This window comes from Eumetopias jubatus, unplaced genomic scaffold, assembly GCF_037043125.1.
Source record: "Eumetopias jubatus isolate StellerSeaLion01/CBP00866 unplaced genomic scaffold, mEumJub1_p1.0 scaffold_3, whole genome shotgun sequence".
NCBI lineage: Eukaryota > Metazoa > Chordata > Mammalia > Carnivora > Otariidae > Eumetopias > Eumetopias jubatus.
The window spans coordinates 47,581,810-47,600,169 of record NW_028274809.1 but is presented as its reverse complement, the minus strand read 5'-3'; the positions used below and the strand labels follow the sequence as shown (position 1 = coordinate 47,600,169).

At 34.3% G+C, this 18,360-nt stretch overlaps 1 protein-coding gene across 3 annotated transcripts in view; it reads left to right on the top strand.

Annotated features, from left to right (window-relative positions):
- Positions 1–18,360, top strand: part of ITGAV (integrin subunit alpha V) — a 95,102-nt gene that overhangs the window by 38,507 nt on the left and 38,235 nt on the right. For 2 of the 3 annotated variants that reach the window (XM_028122404.2, XM_028122398.2), the window contains exons 3-10: positions 1,988–2,079; positions 4,562–4,676; positions 9,810–9,871; positions 11,840–11,885; positions 14,587–14,712; positions 16,533–16,577; positions 17,412–17,455; positions 17,545–17,601. In XM_028122404.2, coding sequence (XP_027978205.1) covers positions 1,988–2,079; positions 4,562–4,676; positions 9,810–9,871; positions 11,840–11,885; positions 14,587–14,712; positions 16,533–16,577; positions 17,412–17,455; positions 17,545–17,601 — 587 coding nt within the window. Of the gene's footprint in view, positions 1–1,987; positions 2,080–4,561; positions 4,677–9,809; positions 9,872–11,839; positions 11,886–14,586; positions 14,713–16,532; positions 16,578–17,411; positions 17,456–17,544; positions 17,602–18,360 lie in introns of those variants that run through there. The other variant, XM_088021621.1, reaches the window with a different exon arrangement.

The window sequence follows — 18,360 nt, the reverse complement described above, 5'->3', positions numbered from 1 at the left end:
ATAAAGGAGTCCATTGACAGATGGATTAGTGATCTATGGGTCATTGACATGTATTGTTCCCAGTGGTGATGGCAAGGTGAACATAGGCTTCAGGGGCAAGCCAACTACTGTTGCGAAACCTTGGTTTTCACGGTGAAGGGCATATACTAGCTAAGTTCCCTTTCTCCTTCCTTCTACTTAAAAAATGTGTCTTTGTGACCACTGACAAGGAACAGCTATATTTAGACTACAGATAGAGGCCTTTGGAGATTGACACATTAAAGAAAATTTTTTCAAAATAATGAAAAGGGGGGCTCCTGGGTGGCTCAGTCAGTTAAGCATCTGCTTTTGGCCCAGGTCATGATCCCAGGGTGCTGGGATCGAGTCCCACCTTGGGCTCCCCGCTCAATGGGGAGTCTGCTTCTCCCTCTCCCTCTGCCCCTCCCCCCTACTCATGTGCTCTCTTTCTCCCATGCTTTCTCTCTCTCCCTCAAATAAATAAATAAATAAATAAATAAATAAATAAATCTAAAAAAAAAATGAAAAGGTAAAAGAATAGTATAGTGAACAGTATTATACCCTTTACCTTGTCTGTAAGACACCTGGCATAATTGAAATTCTCATTAATTATTTATGACTTCAGTTGGTCTTAAGTCTTCAGAATGGAACTAAATAACCATAAGCACTACCTTAGATGAATGAAATTTAGGGAATGGATTTAACACAAACCTTTTGATGATTTTTACACATTGGCTGGCAGTCTTAAAATTGATCCTTGTCTGCTGCATTTGTCCAGTATAGTTCTTGAAATATATATTGTTTTTTTTTTTAAATATTTATTTTTAGATTGAGAGAGTTGCATGCGAGTGGGATCGGGACAGGGGGGAGGGAGAGAAAACTCTCAGTCAGACTCCAGGCTGAGTGCAGAACCTGACGTGGGGCTCCATCCCGGGACCCTGAGGTCGCCACCCGAGCTGAAACCAGGAGTCAGACGCTCAGCCCGCTGTGCCATCCAGGTGCCCCTCGGAATATATGTCTATAAAGAATGATTATTATAAGTAGATTTTAAGGAACAGACTAGACTTTAAAAATAATTAGTATCTTTCTCAAAAAAAAAAGTCTCTCCCCAAATGCTTTATGCGTATGTTTCCATATTTTTTTTCCTTGACCAATTTTAACAGCTTTTCAGTGAAAGGATTTTCTTTCCTTTTCCTTTTCCTTTCCTTTTTCCAGTGCTTTACACGAGTGGCTGATACATTGGGAATAATTTTCTCACTAATGTAAACTGAAAATAAATGCTTGCATGCAGTATGCCAAATCTAAATCTTTTTCCCACCAGCCAAATCATGTCTTCTAGATTCTAACTCCTGTGTTACAGTATCATTCTCAATCTCTTAGTCTTTTACTTTAGTCTTTTGCTACTGGTGTTTTATAAAGGCAGTAGCTTTTTTTTTTTTAGATTTTATTTATTTGTCAGAGAGAGGCAGAGCACAAGTAGGGGGAGCGGCAGGCAGAGGGAGAGGGAGAAGCAGGCTCCGTGCTGAGCAGTTGAGTCAGATGTGGGACTCGATCCCAGGACCCTGGGATCATGACCTGAGCTGAAGGCAGACGCTTAACTGACTGAGCCACTCAGGCGCCCGGCAGTAGCTTTTTGTTTTCATAACATCTTTAAATCACAGAACTTGCGGGAGTACAGTAGGTAATTATAAGTATTTGTTTAATAATTATCCTACAACTTAGCAGTTGGGAAACTTAGTATTATTTTTTCACATCTGCATTGTAATAGTTAATATAACCCTGACACACTTCTAGTCATCCTGTGTTTTATTTTTTGATTAGTTGAAAGTTCCTGACATTCATAAAGTACATGAGATAAATAGCTAATGTGGTATTTGATTAATCAAAGGCTATTTGATCACACTATTTGTACACCTGGCTGATTTGAAATAAACTCTGTTATACTAAGAATATATATTTTGTTTCTCTCCCCTCACATTATTTTTCTTAGGCAATAGAGATTATGCCAAGGATGATCCATTGGAATTTAAGTCTCACCAGTGGTTTGGAGCATCTGTGAGATCAAAACAGGATAAAATTCTGGTAAGTCTTTTGGCTACTTCCTTGTAGGTGAGTTTAGTCACTTGGGTTCTGCTACTTTCTACCTTCATTCCTACGTTGTTCCTTTCTCCTGCCCCTGTTGATACTTCCTGTCAGTATGTTTCTATCCAGCCAGGTTTAGGACTAGTGGGCCTATGATTAATCAAACACACTAGTACCTCCTCTCTTTAAAAATACAGCAACCTTCCCTTTGCCTCTTCCCCGCTGCTATGCCTCATTACTTGGCTCCTCTTTTCAGAAACGTTTTGAAAGTGTTTTCTACAGTGACCATCTCTACTTTCTTCACATTGTCTTCCCAACCACTGCAGTCAGGCTCAGGTAGGCATGGCCAAAGTCACCCTTGGCTATCAGGTCACTGAAATCATTGGTACTTGTTCTTATGTTTCTTGTCGTCTCAGCACCATTCAGCAAGGTCAGTTAGCCCATTGTTTTTGAAATGCTTTTCTTCCCTTGGCTTCTGGAACACTGTATTTTCCTGGTTTTCTCCCATTTCTTTGCCTGCTCCTTGCAGTCTCCTCTTCTGCTCAGTCTCTAAATATTGGGTTGTTCCTAGGCTGTGTTCTGGACCCCCATCTTCTTTAAGTACACCTTTTACCTGGCTGTTCCTATTCTGTCTCATTGCTGTAAATAAAATACAAATGTCATAATTCCCAAATCTATCACTCTAGCTCTTAGTTCTCCTTGGATTTTCAAAGTCATATTTCCAAACAAGCTATGTGGCATTTCCATTTGGATATCTCCTATATTATTACTCAAAATGAACATGGCTAAAATAGAACTTTTGTTACCCGCTATCAAAAAGGAAAGAACACAGGGGCACCTGGGTGGCTCAGTTGATTGGGCATTTGCCTTCGGCTCAGGTCATGGTCTCAGGGTCCTGGGATCGGGCCCCCTATTGGGCTTCCTGCTCAGTGGGGAACCTGCTTTTCCCTCTCCCTCTGCAGCTTCCCCTGCTTGTGCTCTCTCCCTCTCTCTCTCAAATAAAATACATACATACATAAATACGTAAATAAAAATTAAAAAAAGGAAAAAAACACAAAGATAACTGTTTCCATATAAAACTTCCCCAACTTGTTTAGAGGCATGACTTCCTACCCCATCCACCAGTAAGCTGTATCAATTTTGCTTCCAGAATATATCCCACATCCATCAGTAACTAATCATCATCTGCACTGTTTCCACCCTGTTTCAAGCCACCATCATTACCCACCTGGGTTCCTGTAGTGCTGTCCTCCTCTTTCTGCTTCCTCTCCTGCCCCAACTACAATCCATTCTCCAGAGGAGGACCAGAGTGAATCAGAGCATTTCTTCCTGATTAAAACAGTCAAGTGGTTTTCCATCACGCTCAGAGGACAAATCGCTGCTTCTTCTGGCTTGTGAGCATCTCCATAATCAGGTCACTGGCTCTTGTCTCTGGCATCATCTTACTCCACCTCACATGCTTTAGCTACACTGGTCTTTATTCCTTCCACATGACAAGTCACTGCAGTTAGTATCTTAGTGTTTTTGTTCGCTCTGTGTTATGCTCATTTTGTTGATTTTCACTTGGCTAGCTCCTCATTATTCTGATTTCAGCTTTAATTTCATTTCCTTAGAAAGTCCTTCCCTGTTTTAATGATCTGCATTGTGTTTATTACTGTTTTTAAAAATCTGATTGTGGGGCATTAGGAAAGAATTTGTTTAGGAGCTGAAATTTCAAAGGAGCTTTAAAGGATGTGTCCAGCTGGAAATAAAAGATGGGGTTGAGAGTGGGGGCACTCTAGGCAGAAAGCAAAGAAGCAGAAATAAGCAGAAGGAGAAAATAATCCTTGTATGTGAAACATCAAGTACATGTAGAAAAGTAGCAATAATCATCTCCTTTCACTTTTTTCAGGATAAATATAAAATAACCTACTATTAATGTCTGCAGTGTTTGTGTTAATGTTTTGCTTCAAAAAAGTATTACAGAAAGTTAATTGAACCTTTTTCCAGAATTAAATTGTCACATTTTGGTAAATTACTATGTTATTGTTCCGCTTCTTGTACATGGTGTTGAAATCTGTAACTCTGAAAACAAAAAAGTCATAATTTATTTGGAAAGTACGTAAAGTAAGCACTGCAAAGTCCTTTATTTTTTTCTTAATAAATCATTTGCTTTATAATTTAGGGGTATATTCTACATGCATGAGAATGTTATTTAGTTCAAATGTTGATTTAATCTGTGACCATCAGCTTAGTGCAAAACATCAAGAAAAGTGCTACATGAAATAGTTTTGCTAACTATTTTGAAAAAAAAATATGTGAGGAAAGTACTTTTTAAATCTGTATCCACTGTTATGATAAGGAATTCTTGGTATAAGACAGGCTTGATTAATTTTTATTAATGCTTAGAAAGTGTTTTTGAAATCTGAAGTTGTACAGATTGTCTGAAACACTAATATTTTCAGGGAATTTTTATGCCATGGACCATCCCCTTTGATTTCAGGCCTGTGCCCCGCTGTATCACTGGAGGACTGAAATGAAACAGGAGAGAGAGCCTGTTGGAACATGCTTTCTTCAGGATGGAACAAAGACTGTGGAGTATGCTCCATGCAGATCAAGTATGTATAGGAAGTTGTACCAGCTTTTAAAGAGGGTTGGGAAGCCTAGTTTGTTAAAAATGTGTGTGTGTGTGTCTTAAAAATTGTAGACATATTGTGTGTGAGTCAAAAGATGCTCCATTGAGCTTCTCTAACACAGATGTGGGACTCCCTAGAACAAAACGTTCTGATGCAGTACGTTTTTGTCAGGCCTGGGTACCTTCCTTTTTAGGAAACTCTACAAGGGAATTTAATGGATACCAAAGTTTAAGAACTAGAGCTTTATATTAATAATGATGTTAAATGTAAAAAAAGTATGTCTTAAAGAGCTAGAGTTTATATAGGAAGGTGAAACATTGAGCTCAGGACTTTGAGTCAGAATTTTCTTCCTTTAATTTTATTTTTAATTAAAAATATTTTTTTAAAGGTTTACTTTTTAAGTAATCTTTACACCCAACCTGGGGCTCAAACTCAAAACCGACTGAGCCAGCCAAGCACTCCTGAATTTTTCTTCTTTTAAATCAGTTTCTCTGTCAATCTGTTATCAAGCTTACTCCTCTTCTGATGATCCAAAAGATCTCACTCTGTTGTCTAATATTATTTGAAATTTCAGATGAAATTCATATTGTGACTAAAGATGATTTTGAGCACTTAAAATTTTGATAATGCTTTTCCAAAGGAGATTCCAGTTCCTTTTTTTTTTTTTTAAGATTTTATTTATTTATTAGAGAAAGAGCACGAGCAGGGGAGAGGGGCAGAGGGAGAAGCAGGCTCCCCGCTGAGCAAGGAGCCCGATGCGGAACTCGATCCCAGGACCCTGAGATCATGACCTGAGCCGAAGGCAGACACTTAATTGACTGAGCCACCCAGGTGCCCCTTTCTTTGTTCCATTGGTCACCAGATAGTTCAGTAGAGAGAATTAGTAATAGAGGTATAACATATAGGACTGTTACTGCTAAATTCTTTTTTTCCATGTTAGGTGACTTAAGACACCAGGCCAGAGGAACTGTTCAGTCTTCAAAATTCTAAGCACTTGAACCTCTAAGCAATTGCAAATGATTATTATTAATACTTATTTTTTAACCTACCAACTTGACCCTATCTGCTGTACATGAGAGGTACACATCAGAAGAATGATACCTCCCCAGAACTGCATTATTTATTAGGATAGTTCAGAAAGCACACCTTACGCAGGACAGAGGAGGTTGGCAGCCCTATACTCAGTGTTTGATACCATCTGTATCATCACCTTTATGTTGCTGTTTTGGTCACAGTACTGTTGTCTTTGTGGTATGTGGAAAATGCGAGAACTAAATTATGTTTTTAATTGTATTGTAAAAACGATCTTACTGTGAAAAGATAATTTTATAGCTGTGAGGAATGAGCTAACTCTTTCATGCCAGGTTTGTAACTTACCACTTACATGATGGACATGCATGTAAAAATCACCCTTATTCTCACATGATAGATGTGGGGGCTGAGATTCAGACAGTTGCAAGTAATTTTTTTCCTACATCTTATAGCAGTGAGTGGTCTAATGAGGATTTGAACCCAGGTCTTACTCCAGATGAATCCTTTCCTTGTAATACTAACAACGGGAATTGTTTTCCATTTCAATGGCCTCAGTGTTAACCACAGCTTATCCATAAAAAATACACCCAGCTTTCATAAATACAGGTTTGGATTATTCTGGATGTGTAAGAGTACTTGGTACCCTTCTGAAAGCAAGCATTCTAATGATGATCCATCGTGGATATACTGCCAGGTTAGGCTAATAGTTTTTGTCATTTTGCCTCTTCAGTGATGACCAGTTACTCAACATGTGTTTAAAGGATGAAGGCAGTATTTACATGATGTATTTGTCTTTTGTTTATTTGATTTAGGCACAGAAATTTTACATATAGGCACAGAAATTGTAAAATCATTTTAAACCTTATTTTTTAAAGTATTTAACAACCAAATCAGGTCAGCGAACTGTCTTGTGAGCCTCTTTTTGTAAATAAAATTTTATTGGAATATAGCCCCACCCATTTGTTTACATGTTATTTATAAAGGGAGAGCTGAGTAATTGCCACAGTGACCATATATCCCCTAGGTCTAAAATATTTAGTATCTGGTCTTTTACAGAAAAAGTTTGCTGATCCCTGATCAGATAATAAAACCTCAAATCTTAGAAAAAGCAAAAGAATAACTTCAAAAATCAAAGTGAAAGCCTTTCTTCCTAATAAATCTGGCTTTCAGTATCCCTTGATTATTGTACATGCTTTTTGGCTCAACCTTTGCAATATGAAGCTACCTACAGGCCCAAATTACAAGGGGCAACATGACCAGAGGGGGGAAAAATGCTCAGGAGTGGGAATCTGAGAACCTGGGTTATATTCTCGAATTTTGTCAACAACCTGCTGTCGCTATGCGTGATTACTTAATCACTCTTTGTTTCACTCTTGGTGTAAAACACTGATTCGGATAAAAGACTTTAGAGGTACAAATTTTGTGTTTTGTATTTTCTTCATGCTTCAATAAATTATGCAACCAATGATTGATTTTGCATAGGAATGCCAATTTTGAAGGGCTACATTGCTAACTTGATAATTTTGCTTGTTTTGGTAGTGGTAGTTTGTGGGGCATTTTGTTTGTTTTCTTGCTTTTGTTTTCAGCATGACCTGTGTGGACACCTGGGCATGAAACTTCACTGTCTGTAAAAAAATTCTTTATTCCTGATTATGTTAGCTTTTGGCTTTTCATAACTATCTGTGACCTAATGGCTTTACACAATAGGCCAGGTGTCTTTCTTAAAGTTCCAGAGCCACAAATCATGTAACTTAAATACTTTCAATTCCTTGCTCAGGCTGCGTTCTTTGTTCCTTCTACTTTCTGGTGACGTTATTTGTACATAGATTTTTCTCGGTTATGAAAACTAATTACCTTTTCTTTCCCCTTGATAGTTACTCAGGAAATTATAAGTACACTGTTGATTTGAGATAGTGCAGGTTAGTGGTGTGGACACACTGGGCTCAGATCCATGCTCTCTTATTTACCAGCTGGCTGACTATGGTCAAGGTACTTCATTTCTGTAAGCCTTTATTTCCTTATCTGTACATTGTGAATGATAATAGTATCTCTCACAGGACTGCATAAGATTTTAAAAGATAATGTCTTGGAAAATGCTTTAGTATAGTACGTGGCTCATGGAAGGGGCTTAATAAACATAAGCTGCTCTTACTATCAAAATCAGTAATATTATAATGCTGTCAGGCTTGACAAGTAGGAGAAATATTCATCTATAGGAATAAAAACATCTATAGGAATAAAAATAAATTCTTCACTGAAATAGCTTGTAGTTACCATAAAATTCTTAAACACTCAGTTTAATACGTACCTGTTAAGAAAATTTTAAAGGACAGTCCTGTTTTCTAGCTGGACATTCTGGGAAACCAAATAAAGCAGATAAATATGCAGTATGATAATCAAAAAGAGATGTCTTTATAAATGGCCTGAAATAGTTCTCCTGAATACAAGTTGAGTAAAGGAAATAAACGGCTGACTTGAGGTCAGAGCAGAATTCCTCAGTATGATTCACTAGATGCTGGAAACCCCAGCCCACATTTTCCCATTCCCTCTTGGTTAGAAAAATTTACATTGGGGTAGCATTACACTCTTGAGGCTATTTTCTAAAACAAATTCTAAATTTAGTTATTAAGTGTGTAATCTTGGGACAGTTCCCAGGTTTTTAAAATGTGTTCAAAATTTTTGATGGGAGTATTTGACAAAAATTTTTGGAAATTGTCCTTTCAGTTGTACTGAAAATAGATATTTTTGGTTCCTGTGTTTGGGTGGGAAATATAGTAATACTATTGCATAATTATTTATGTATTGTAACATTGGCTACAAGAATTCCTTGATAACTAAAGAGTAGTGTTTTCGTTGTTCCTTGTTATCCTCAAAATAAAACAAGGGAGAGTCTTCAGGTTCATCTTTACCTGTATTCTAGGTACAGTATTACTCATGATTAGAGTTAATTTAAATTAATTGGCTAATTGTCCAGAAATTGTCCCCTTCTGTGAGAACTACCAAATAAAAGGTAACTATCAAAGAGTCTAACTACTGAGTCTGTTACCATTTGGAAAATAGTTGAAAGTGTCATGTTTAAAGGTGTTCACATTCATTAGACTGCAGTTTTAAGTATGTTGTGAAGATAGTTTCATATTTTGCTTTTTGCTGAACATTAAGTTAGGGTCTGGCTCTCTCCCAAAATTCTGAACTACGTTTTCAATAGATTTTTTATGGTTGTTGGCTATAAAATATATGTGTAGTAAATATGTATTAGGAATGTATGTATCTCTTTACTAGTATTCGTAATAAATTTGTGAAGACTGTAGGCTAGCAACTGTAGGGTAATAATAGGAATTTAGGATTGGAATTTTTCTTTTTTTAAAGATTTTTTTATTTGTTTGACAGAGAGAGACACAGTGAGAGAGGGAACATAAGCAGGGGGAGTGGGAGAGGGAGAAGCAGGCTTCCCACTGAGCAGAGAGCCCGACATGGGCCTCGATCCCAGGACCCTGGGATCATGACCTGAGCGGAAGGCAGACACTTAACAACTGAGCCACCCAGGTGTCCCTAGGATTGTAATTTTTAACTCGTAGATCACAGCTCATCTTTGTTTTATGAAATCAAAATAGTGGTTCATAACCAGTAATTAAAAATGGAATGAAATAAAATAGAAAATGTCAGAATATATTGTACATGGTAATACTGATACTGTTTTGTGAAATTTTGTCTTATTTATATATCTATTATATACACACTTAATATGTATATGTTGGGTTGTTTGGGTTACAGAATATAATCTTGCTGTGGGTTGTGGTTAAAAATAAGTTTTAAATCTACCATTTTAGGTGATGTTTCTGTTTCCTGGTGACCATTCCAGGTACTTTGATCTCTCTTGCCATATCTAAGAAAATGGTGCTGATAAAAATGCATACTAACTTTTTCAGAATGTGAGAATAACTCAGTAAGTGCTTGAGTGAATGAACATTCCCAATTCATGGTACATTATCTTATGATTATAGTGATACAGATTTTTCTCATGTTTTGTTTTATGTTATTTGTTTGTTTTTGGGTTTGTGTATATTTCCAATCTTTTTATTTTAGAAAATATTGATGCTGATGGACAGGGATTTTGTCAAGGAGGATTCAGCATTGATTTTACCAAAGTAAGTTCTCATTTAAGACTGAATGAGATTCAGATCTATCTCATTATCTAAACCATTGTTAAAAATTAATTGCTCAATAATACTTCAGCTTCTTTATAACTATTACCTGTTTTATGAAAACAGCTAATAAAAATGACCCATGCATTTTGATAATCTTTGCCTTATATTATTTTCTCCCTAGCAGACCTTGGTTATTTGAAATAGACATCAGAATGGGAATGGAGGACAGTAGAAAGTCTCCTCAGTAGATACAGATAACCATTATGACTTAATATTAAAATTTCCAGTTAGATAAATTTATATAATATTAAAGTTTTTCCTGTTTGACTGAAATTGATTTTTCATAAAATCTTGTCAGTGGGAGCTTTGTTACAAAATTGTAGTTTCGTTACATAAAAGTTGAGAAACATGCATGTTTGCCATCTATTATGTGCCTACAGGCACCAAGTAAAGCTGGAGCAACTTAATTATTTCTAAAAAAATTCATATGTGTGACTCTGTGTATTTTTCACTAAGCTAGTATGCTCTCCAGAGTTGATAGTTTTTAAATCTGTTTTCCTAAAATAACAATTCAGTGTATGTTTTCAAAGGAAATTTTTCTTAGGTATTTTTCTTTCTATAATTTTCTTTTGTATATGTGTTTTTTTTTTGGGTGGGATATATGAACATTTTGAATATCAAATTGAGAATATTAATTACTCCTAGAGAAATCTTACATATATTGATTAAAAGTAGAGCTTCCTTAGAAAGCTTAATATGGCTTTCTTAGAAAATACCTTAAATTTATTAAAACAGTAGAAACTATGTAATTATGTGATTCAGAAAATTAATAAAGCCTTTTCTTATTTTTTAAAATTTGTATTTTATCTTTACTAAAAATTTTTTTTTCTAGACTAGGACTATAATTATAGTTGACTTTCTTTATTGCATAATTGATTTAAATCACTCAATTCGAGATTCATAATTCAATATTTATTCACAATTACTAATAATTCAAAATTTGAGGAAGCAAAACAAAGAGAAGTATATTAATAAATATTAGCTTTAAACTTTCATGAAATATTTTCAAATAGGTGTTGTTTCAAAAAAAGTATCCATGTTTTCTGTACCTATGCCCATGCAACTATAACCCCAGAAATATTCTCGTACATGAATATTCATTGCTAAATTAACTGTTTACTTTCTTCAACTCATTTCTAAAATAAAAGGTATCCTTTTAAAGTAGACAATTTAGAAGTATCTTTTTCATAGCCAGTGCAGGAAAATTGTCTGTTGAAATCTTCCTAAGGCTATATGTATGTTTGGAGGGGGAAAACTTTTTTTTTTCCTCTCCAGACAGAAGAAATTTCCAATATATGCTAAAACCCTAAATACAGTTTCCTTAAATTAGATACTTACAGTTTGTTACAGATATAAGAAATACTAGTCAAGTGTAATTTGTATATGTAATACACCCTGAAAAATTTACCCTCTAACTTCATTTCTGTTTAGATCTGCAGGACATGAAAAATAATTTTTTATCAGCTAAAGAATTTTTAATGATTATTAGAAAGGAAATTTGCCTATGTAGTCACAAATAGACAAAATCAATGACTTTTTGTCTTTATTGTAACTTAAAAGTATTTTGTAGTAGTACTTCATAACAAGTATGTGAAGCAGCCAGATTTATAGAATCAATGTCTGTATGTATTTGTGTATTTTTGTATATTTCATATATTAAATGCATTATAACTCTTTTTGATTTGTATTGTATTTTGTATTTTAGATAAGGTGCAATGAAAATTTATTGAGAATGAGTTAGAGAAGTTTAAGAGTTATGATTTTGTTGTATGGGTATATATGTGTATATATAACTTTTATGTATATTAGATGTGTATGTATATATAGTTTTTATGTGTATTACATTGCTTTCAGTTTTCAAACTACCTGTTTTTAAATATGTATTTTTTGTTGTTTGATTTAATCTAGGCTGACAGAGTACTTCTTGGTGGTCCTGGTAGCTTTTATTGGCAAGGTAGGTTAATATTTTTTTAAATTACTTGGTAATGATTGTGTTTAATGCTCCCTTGGCTTAGATGCCTATGAGATTTTTCAAATTATTTTAAAGAAAGAAATTGAAAAATGCAATTTAAATATGTAATCACTATCTGTTACACAGTATTCTTTTTTTAAAAGGACTGTAGTATCATATATATTTTGATGTATAGAAAATAAAATATATGGCATATTGTAATATATAGAGATATATATTCCTAGGAGAAAATAAACAATATTTTTAAAGTAAATTATAAAGTAAATCTATAAAGTAATTTAAAACAATTTATTTTTATTGCTTGTGGCATGTGCTTCTTCATCTCTGTACTCCAGAGACTATGCTATAACCATTAGGAAGTGTGGAACTGATTTATGACAGGCAAATTGTGGCATTCTGAGAGCTCATGGTTTTAAAGTATTTCGAATTTGCTCATTAGAATATTTAAATGGTTATTTTCTCATTAATTACTGACATCAAGAATGATTACTTTGTGTTTGGGGAGTTTTTAAAATAGAGGATCTTATTAAGTTCCAAAAGAATGTAATTAAACTGGCATCAATATAAAGATAAAACACATTCTTCAGTCATTCTGGGAGGCCCAACAAAATTACCATTTGTAAAAATGCATAACAGATCATTATTTGCTGACAGTTTGAAAATAGGTAACTAAATTTGCTTACTTGCTTTACTTTATGTTTCCTGTATCATTAGGTACACATGGTTATTTATTTAGCTAATATATTCACATGTTTGTTTTCTGCTAAAAAGTGGTGTTTACAAGGTCAGAACTTTTGTTTTTTGGTAATCTGATATTTAAGCATTACCAGTATTTGGAAGAACTGGAAAAATCTATGACTATATTAATGTGCAAGTACTTTCTAATTACGAATTTTACTTCTGTACTCTAACCCACGCTTATTACTTTTGCTTCATAGAAAAGGAAACTAAAGAAAGAGATTTACTGGAGAAAAACAGTAAAGAAAGAAAATAAGAAGGGATGAGAAATGGGAATAAGTGAAAAGTTGAAAGGGATGGCAAAGGAGAAATGAAGAAGAGAAAAATCAGGGAAAGATGGGTCAGCATACTAACTGAAACAGAAGAATTGAATTTCTATTAATTATACATCTATTGGAAAATGAAATGATTTAGGAAAATTGTATTGGGTTTTACAGTTTTAAAATGAAAACAAAAATAGCAGTTTAATTGCATACAAGATTAAAGTAGGAGATATTAATGCTTTCTAGTAAGATAAAAAACATGGATTTGTTTTTTTGTTTTTTTTTTCTTCTGTGCTGGTTATGTCATTCAGTGGAGGGGAGGGAGGTGTCTGTTGGAAATGCCTGGGAACCAAAGATTGATTCTGTGATTCTCAGTCAGGACCGCTTCTTACCTCTGCCTTTTTAAGAGACACAGCTGTGAACATGTTTAGATGACTAGTTCTTTTTTTTTTTCTTAAAGATTTTTATTTGAGAGAGAGTGTGAGAGAGAGCACAAACGGGAAGTGGCGAGGGAGAGGGAGAAGCAGGCTCCCTGCTCAGGCAGGGAGGTTGAGGCAGGGAGTAGAGTTCGATCCTAGGACCTCAGGATCTTGACCTAAGCCGAAGGTAGACGCTTAACCAACTGAGCCACCCAGGTGCCCCTAGATGACTAGTTCTTTTAATACCTTGAGTATTATACCTATTTAAAAACTAGGACTGGTATAGACAGTTGGTACTGTGTTGATTGAAATTTTATTATAAATGGTGTAGGATATGTAACTGAAAGGCTCAGTGGCTGGGTAGAGAATATTTTGTTCTAATAAGATCAAAATCAGCAGGTTTTATTCTGAATTAATAAGTATGTCAGAATGAATTTTTCCATAGATCTCAGAATTATCCCTGTACAAATAGATAAAATTATAATGTTTTATTCAAAAGAGATGATGAGATTTTCTTGTGTTCTTTGATTCAAGAAATAGTTATTGAGTTCTTGCCATGTGTTAGGTACTGTTTAGGTACAGAGGATAAAGTAGTGACCCAAAGTGTTCCTACCCTATAGACTCAACCTTTGTGACTGGACAGATTGGAACAGACTGATAAACGTTAGCTATGAATTTTTTTCCGAAACAGCAGAAATGAAGAGATTATTTTCTTCATGTATGGAGATGACTTTTAATAAATTACCCAACCTTTCTTGGGGTAGGGAACAATCTGATTTTTGTGTAGTGCTTTAGATTTCTTGTCGACCTGATAACTTAAGGTTGTGAGGAAAAGTGAACTCACCCATTCAGGCCTCTTCATAAAGGTGTATCCAAATAATTTGTAGGGGGGGAAAAAAAAGTTGAACCAAAAGTAAAAGTATTTAATTATTTCAGTAGACTTTTCAAATTCTGATGGATTTGTTTGGGAAACAGCCCTTGATTTTATTATTCCAGTTATTTAACATCATTTTGTGAATTAAGACAAATCCTGTATTCATAATTTTTGTTTACTAGCAGTGACTAATTTTAAAGAACTAGCTTGACTAGAAGTAATTGTGACTTTAAAAATTTTAAATTTCAGATTTAATATTATGGAGAGTTATTTAATAAGGCTAATGATTGGAAATTTTCATCTCTAATGCTATTTTTGTGTGTGCAAGTGCCATTTATCATCTGCATTATAAATTCCCATTAGAAACCTATTTTATATATATTTTTCAGGTCAGCTCATTTCGGATCAAGTGGCAGAAATCGTATCTAAATATGACCCCAAAGTTTACAGCATCAAGTATAATAACCAGTTAGCAACTCGGACTGCTCAAGCTATTTTTGATGACAGTTATTTGGGTGAGTAAAACCAAAATACGGATTCATTTTATGGAGTTGCAGTGTTATTTTTCCTGTATTTGCATATGCTACTTTAAGCAGGAAAATCTTTTATGTTGAAATAGATTAAGATTTTTTTTTAAATATAAAGAACAGGAACATAACAATTTCAAATTGTTATTGAGTACTTAGGTTATGTTATATTTCAGTAGTTGAAATTTAAGAGCAGTTATTTATACAATGATTAATAATAGAAAGCTCTTATTTTTAAAAATTTATTATTTTTTATTTTTTAATTTAATTTTTTTTTGAGAGAGAGAGTGCTCAAATGAGGGGTGCGGCAAGGCAGAGAGAGAGAGAGATTGAGAGAGCCTTAAACAGGCTCCAAGCCTAGCACAGAGCCTAACATGGGGCTCAATCTTAAGACCTTGAAATCATGACCTGAGCCAAAATCCAGACTCGGATGCTCAACCACCTGAGCCACCTAGGCATGCCAATAATAATAGATAAGTTTTAAAGTATGCTTACATATTCTAGGCATTGTTGTAAGTGCTTCACCTGTAATAATTTACTTAATCATTGTAACAAGTCTGTGAAAGTATACTGCTATTATTCCCATTTTGTAGGTAAAGAAACTGAGGCACAAAGAGTCAAAATAACTTACCTAAAGTCACTCACTTAATAACTTGCTGTTCTAAGGTTCAAACCCAGGCAGTCTGACTCCTAGGCTTCTGTTAACTCTATTACTCATGGTGTTAAACTATGGTCTTTAAGATTTATTAAGTTTTGTTACCTCCCTTTAAATTTCTCTTATTAAACCAAGTACATATGACAGAAGTAGTATTTTGCTGATTGAGGAAATCTGTTATTTGTTGCTCCTTTAAGATGAATTACAGATTTACCATTTTTTAAAAATTGAGATATAATTGACTTGTAATATTATATTACTTTTAGGTGTACAACATAATGATTCGGTATTTTTATATATTGTGAAATAATCATCACAATTCGTCTAGTTAACATTTATCACCACACATAGTTACAAATTTTTTTTTTCTTGTAATGAGAACTTTTAAATTCTACTCTGTTACAACTTCCAGTATACAATGCATTATTATTAATTATAGTCACCATGTTCTCATTACATCTCATGACTTATTTATAAGGGGGTGTTTGTACCATTTGACCACCTTCATGCATTTTGCCCATCCCATCACCCCCTACCTCTGGCAGTCTCTGATCTCTTCTCTATTAGAAATTTACTGTTTTTAACTGACTTCTTTGTAAAATTGATAAAACAGTCTTATTTTTCTAATAGAGATATACTATTTGAGTGTTTATTTCCTTTAGATTCACTTACTGTATACATGTGAATCTATTACCCCTAGAGAACAAAATATTACATTGCTAAGGGAATTATTTTGACCCTTGCACAATGCAGGGCTTAGGTGCATCAACCCCTTGTGCAGTTGAAAATCTGCATTAACTTTTGACTCCTCCAAAACCCAAGTGCCTATTGTTGACCAGAAGTCTTAGCAATAACATAAAGTCAGTTAACACATATTTTGTATGTCATCTATATTATATACTGTATTCCTCCAATAAAGTAAGCTAGAAAAATGAAAATGTTAAGAAAACCATAAGGAAGAGAACATACATTTACAGAACTGCACTACATTTATTGAAAAAAAATCCATGAATAAGTAGGTCTGTGCAGTTCAAACCCCTTGTTCAAGAGTCAGTCCTACTTGAAAATATTTTCAAGGAAAGCCTACTCAGCAAGTATGCTGTAGGTAACTGTTCGTGCCCTGATGGTGTTTCACATTTTGTTCCCCCTTTAGGTTATTCTGTGGCTGTCGGAGATTTTAATGGTGATGGCATAGATGGTATGATGCACTTAAACTATATTTAATCCTTCTTTAAAAATATAGACTAAGCATTTGAAACAGGTGGCATTGAAAAACCTCAGCAGTTAAAGTTTGAAACCATTGCTATATAATGTAACAAGAGAAATGTGGGAGATATTAGTACATTGACTTGAGCTTGGCCTATGTTAAACTTTCTCTAGCAGCTGCTGAAGGTTGTTGCTGGGGACCCCTGTGTCTTCCCCGTCCGTTCCTTTCCAGCCCCAGGCATCGTAGTTTTTCTTCAGCTTCTTCCTTCTTGCTTTCAGTAGTTTAAATCCTCGTGGAAGGGCTTTAGTTTCTTCTTCCTGTAGACATAATTTCTAACTTTCTGGGCTCTGCCTTTAAGATTGTTACCCCATTCTCTGTCCATCCATCTTCCTTCAGAGCTCAATTTAGAAATCAGAGACCTCACCTGATTTTGATCACATTCCTGTGTCACTGCCACCTCTACCCTATTTCACTTTGCTCCGAGATTACAAATGCCTGAGGGCATACATGCATTTACTTGAGGGTTCTCAAGAATCTTTCTGTATTTTGTAAAGATTTGATTTTTTATTAGTTTTTTTCTCTTTAAATTTTTTATTGTTATGTTAATCACCATACATTACATCATTAGTTTTTGATGTAGTAAAGATTTGATTTATGTAGTTAAAAAATGTTATGGTCATTTATTCTGGAGTACCAATTTTTAAGATTTTTAAATGTTTTCTACTGAAATAATAAAACAGAACTTAAAGCTTTCTGATATACCCATTTCCTCCTGCAGTTTTCGGTATTGGTCTTGAAAATGAGTAATTATGTTTTTCTTTTCAGACTTTGTTTCAGGTGTTCCAAGAGCAGCGAGGACTTTGGGAATGGTAGGAAAATTAAAAGGAATCTAAAAAAAGAATCTCTGGCTTATCTCATATTTTACTGTGTTCCATATGCTTTTGTTTTTCCTCCACAGGTTTATATTTATGATGGGAAAAACATGTCCTCCTTACACAATTTTACTGGTGAGCAGGTATGCTTTTAAAATGTTTTTGTTTATTTAACATTTTAACATCAGCATTTTAAAACTTATCTTGATAATATCATAATGGTTTACATTGAATAGATAGTAAATATTGGTTTAATATTCAGTATTGTAAATATAAAATAAGCTTTAAAGAATTGACCTTTAACCAAAGTAATTTATGTAAGCAGAGCCTTTTGTAATTGCACATTATGGCTTGTTTTTTAAGGAAATACAGAAATTGCACACATACATGTCATACACACAAAACCATAACACTTCCTTTTTCTTTGCTGATGACATTAAATTCTCCTTTAAGAAATGATCTATGCTTTTTAATTTTATTAGCTGCAAAACAAAGCATGGCACAGATGTGTAAATTATAGATATTATAAGTAAACTTCATATGTAGTAGATGAAATAAAACATTTCAGTTAAAAATTAATACTTTAATTATAAGACTGATGAATCACTGACCTCTACCTCTGAAACTAATTAGTTAATTGAATTTAAATAAAAAATACATATATTTTTTTAAGAAAAAGCAGTACTTTTAGGTAATAGACATTCTCTGCAGGTACAGGCATTTTATAGCATTTTGTATTGTATATCTCAGAGAATTAAATGACAGGTTAGGAATGACAAAGGGAAAATTAGCGGGTACAGGAAAAAGAAATGACTCCCAGTTTGCAGATCTGGGTGGGATTAAAGCCCCCTTCCTGTTCAGTAGAGATTATTGGGCTTTGCAAGAGAATCGATAGGATAAGG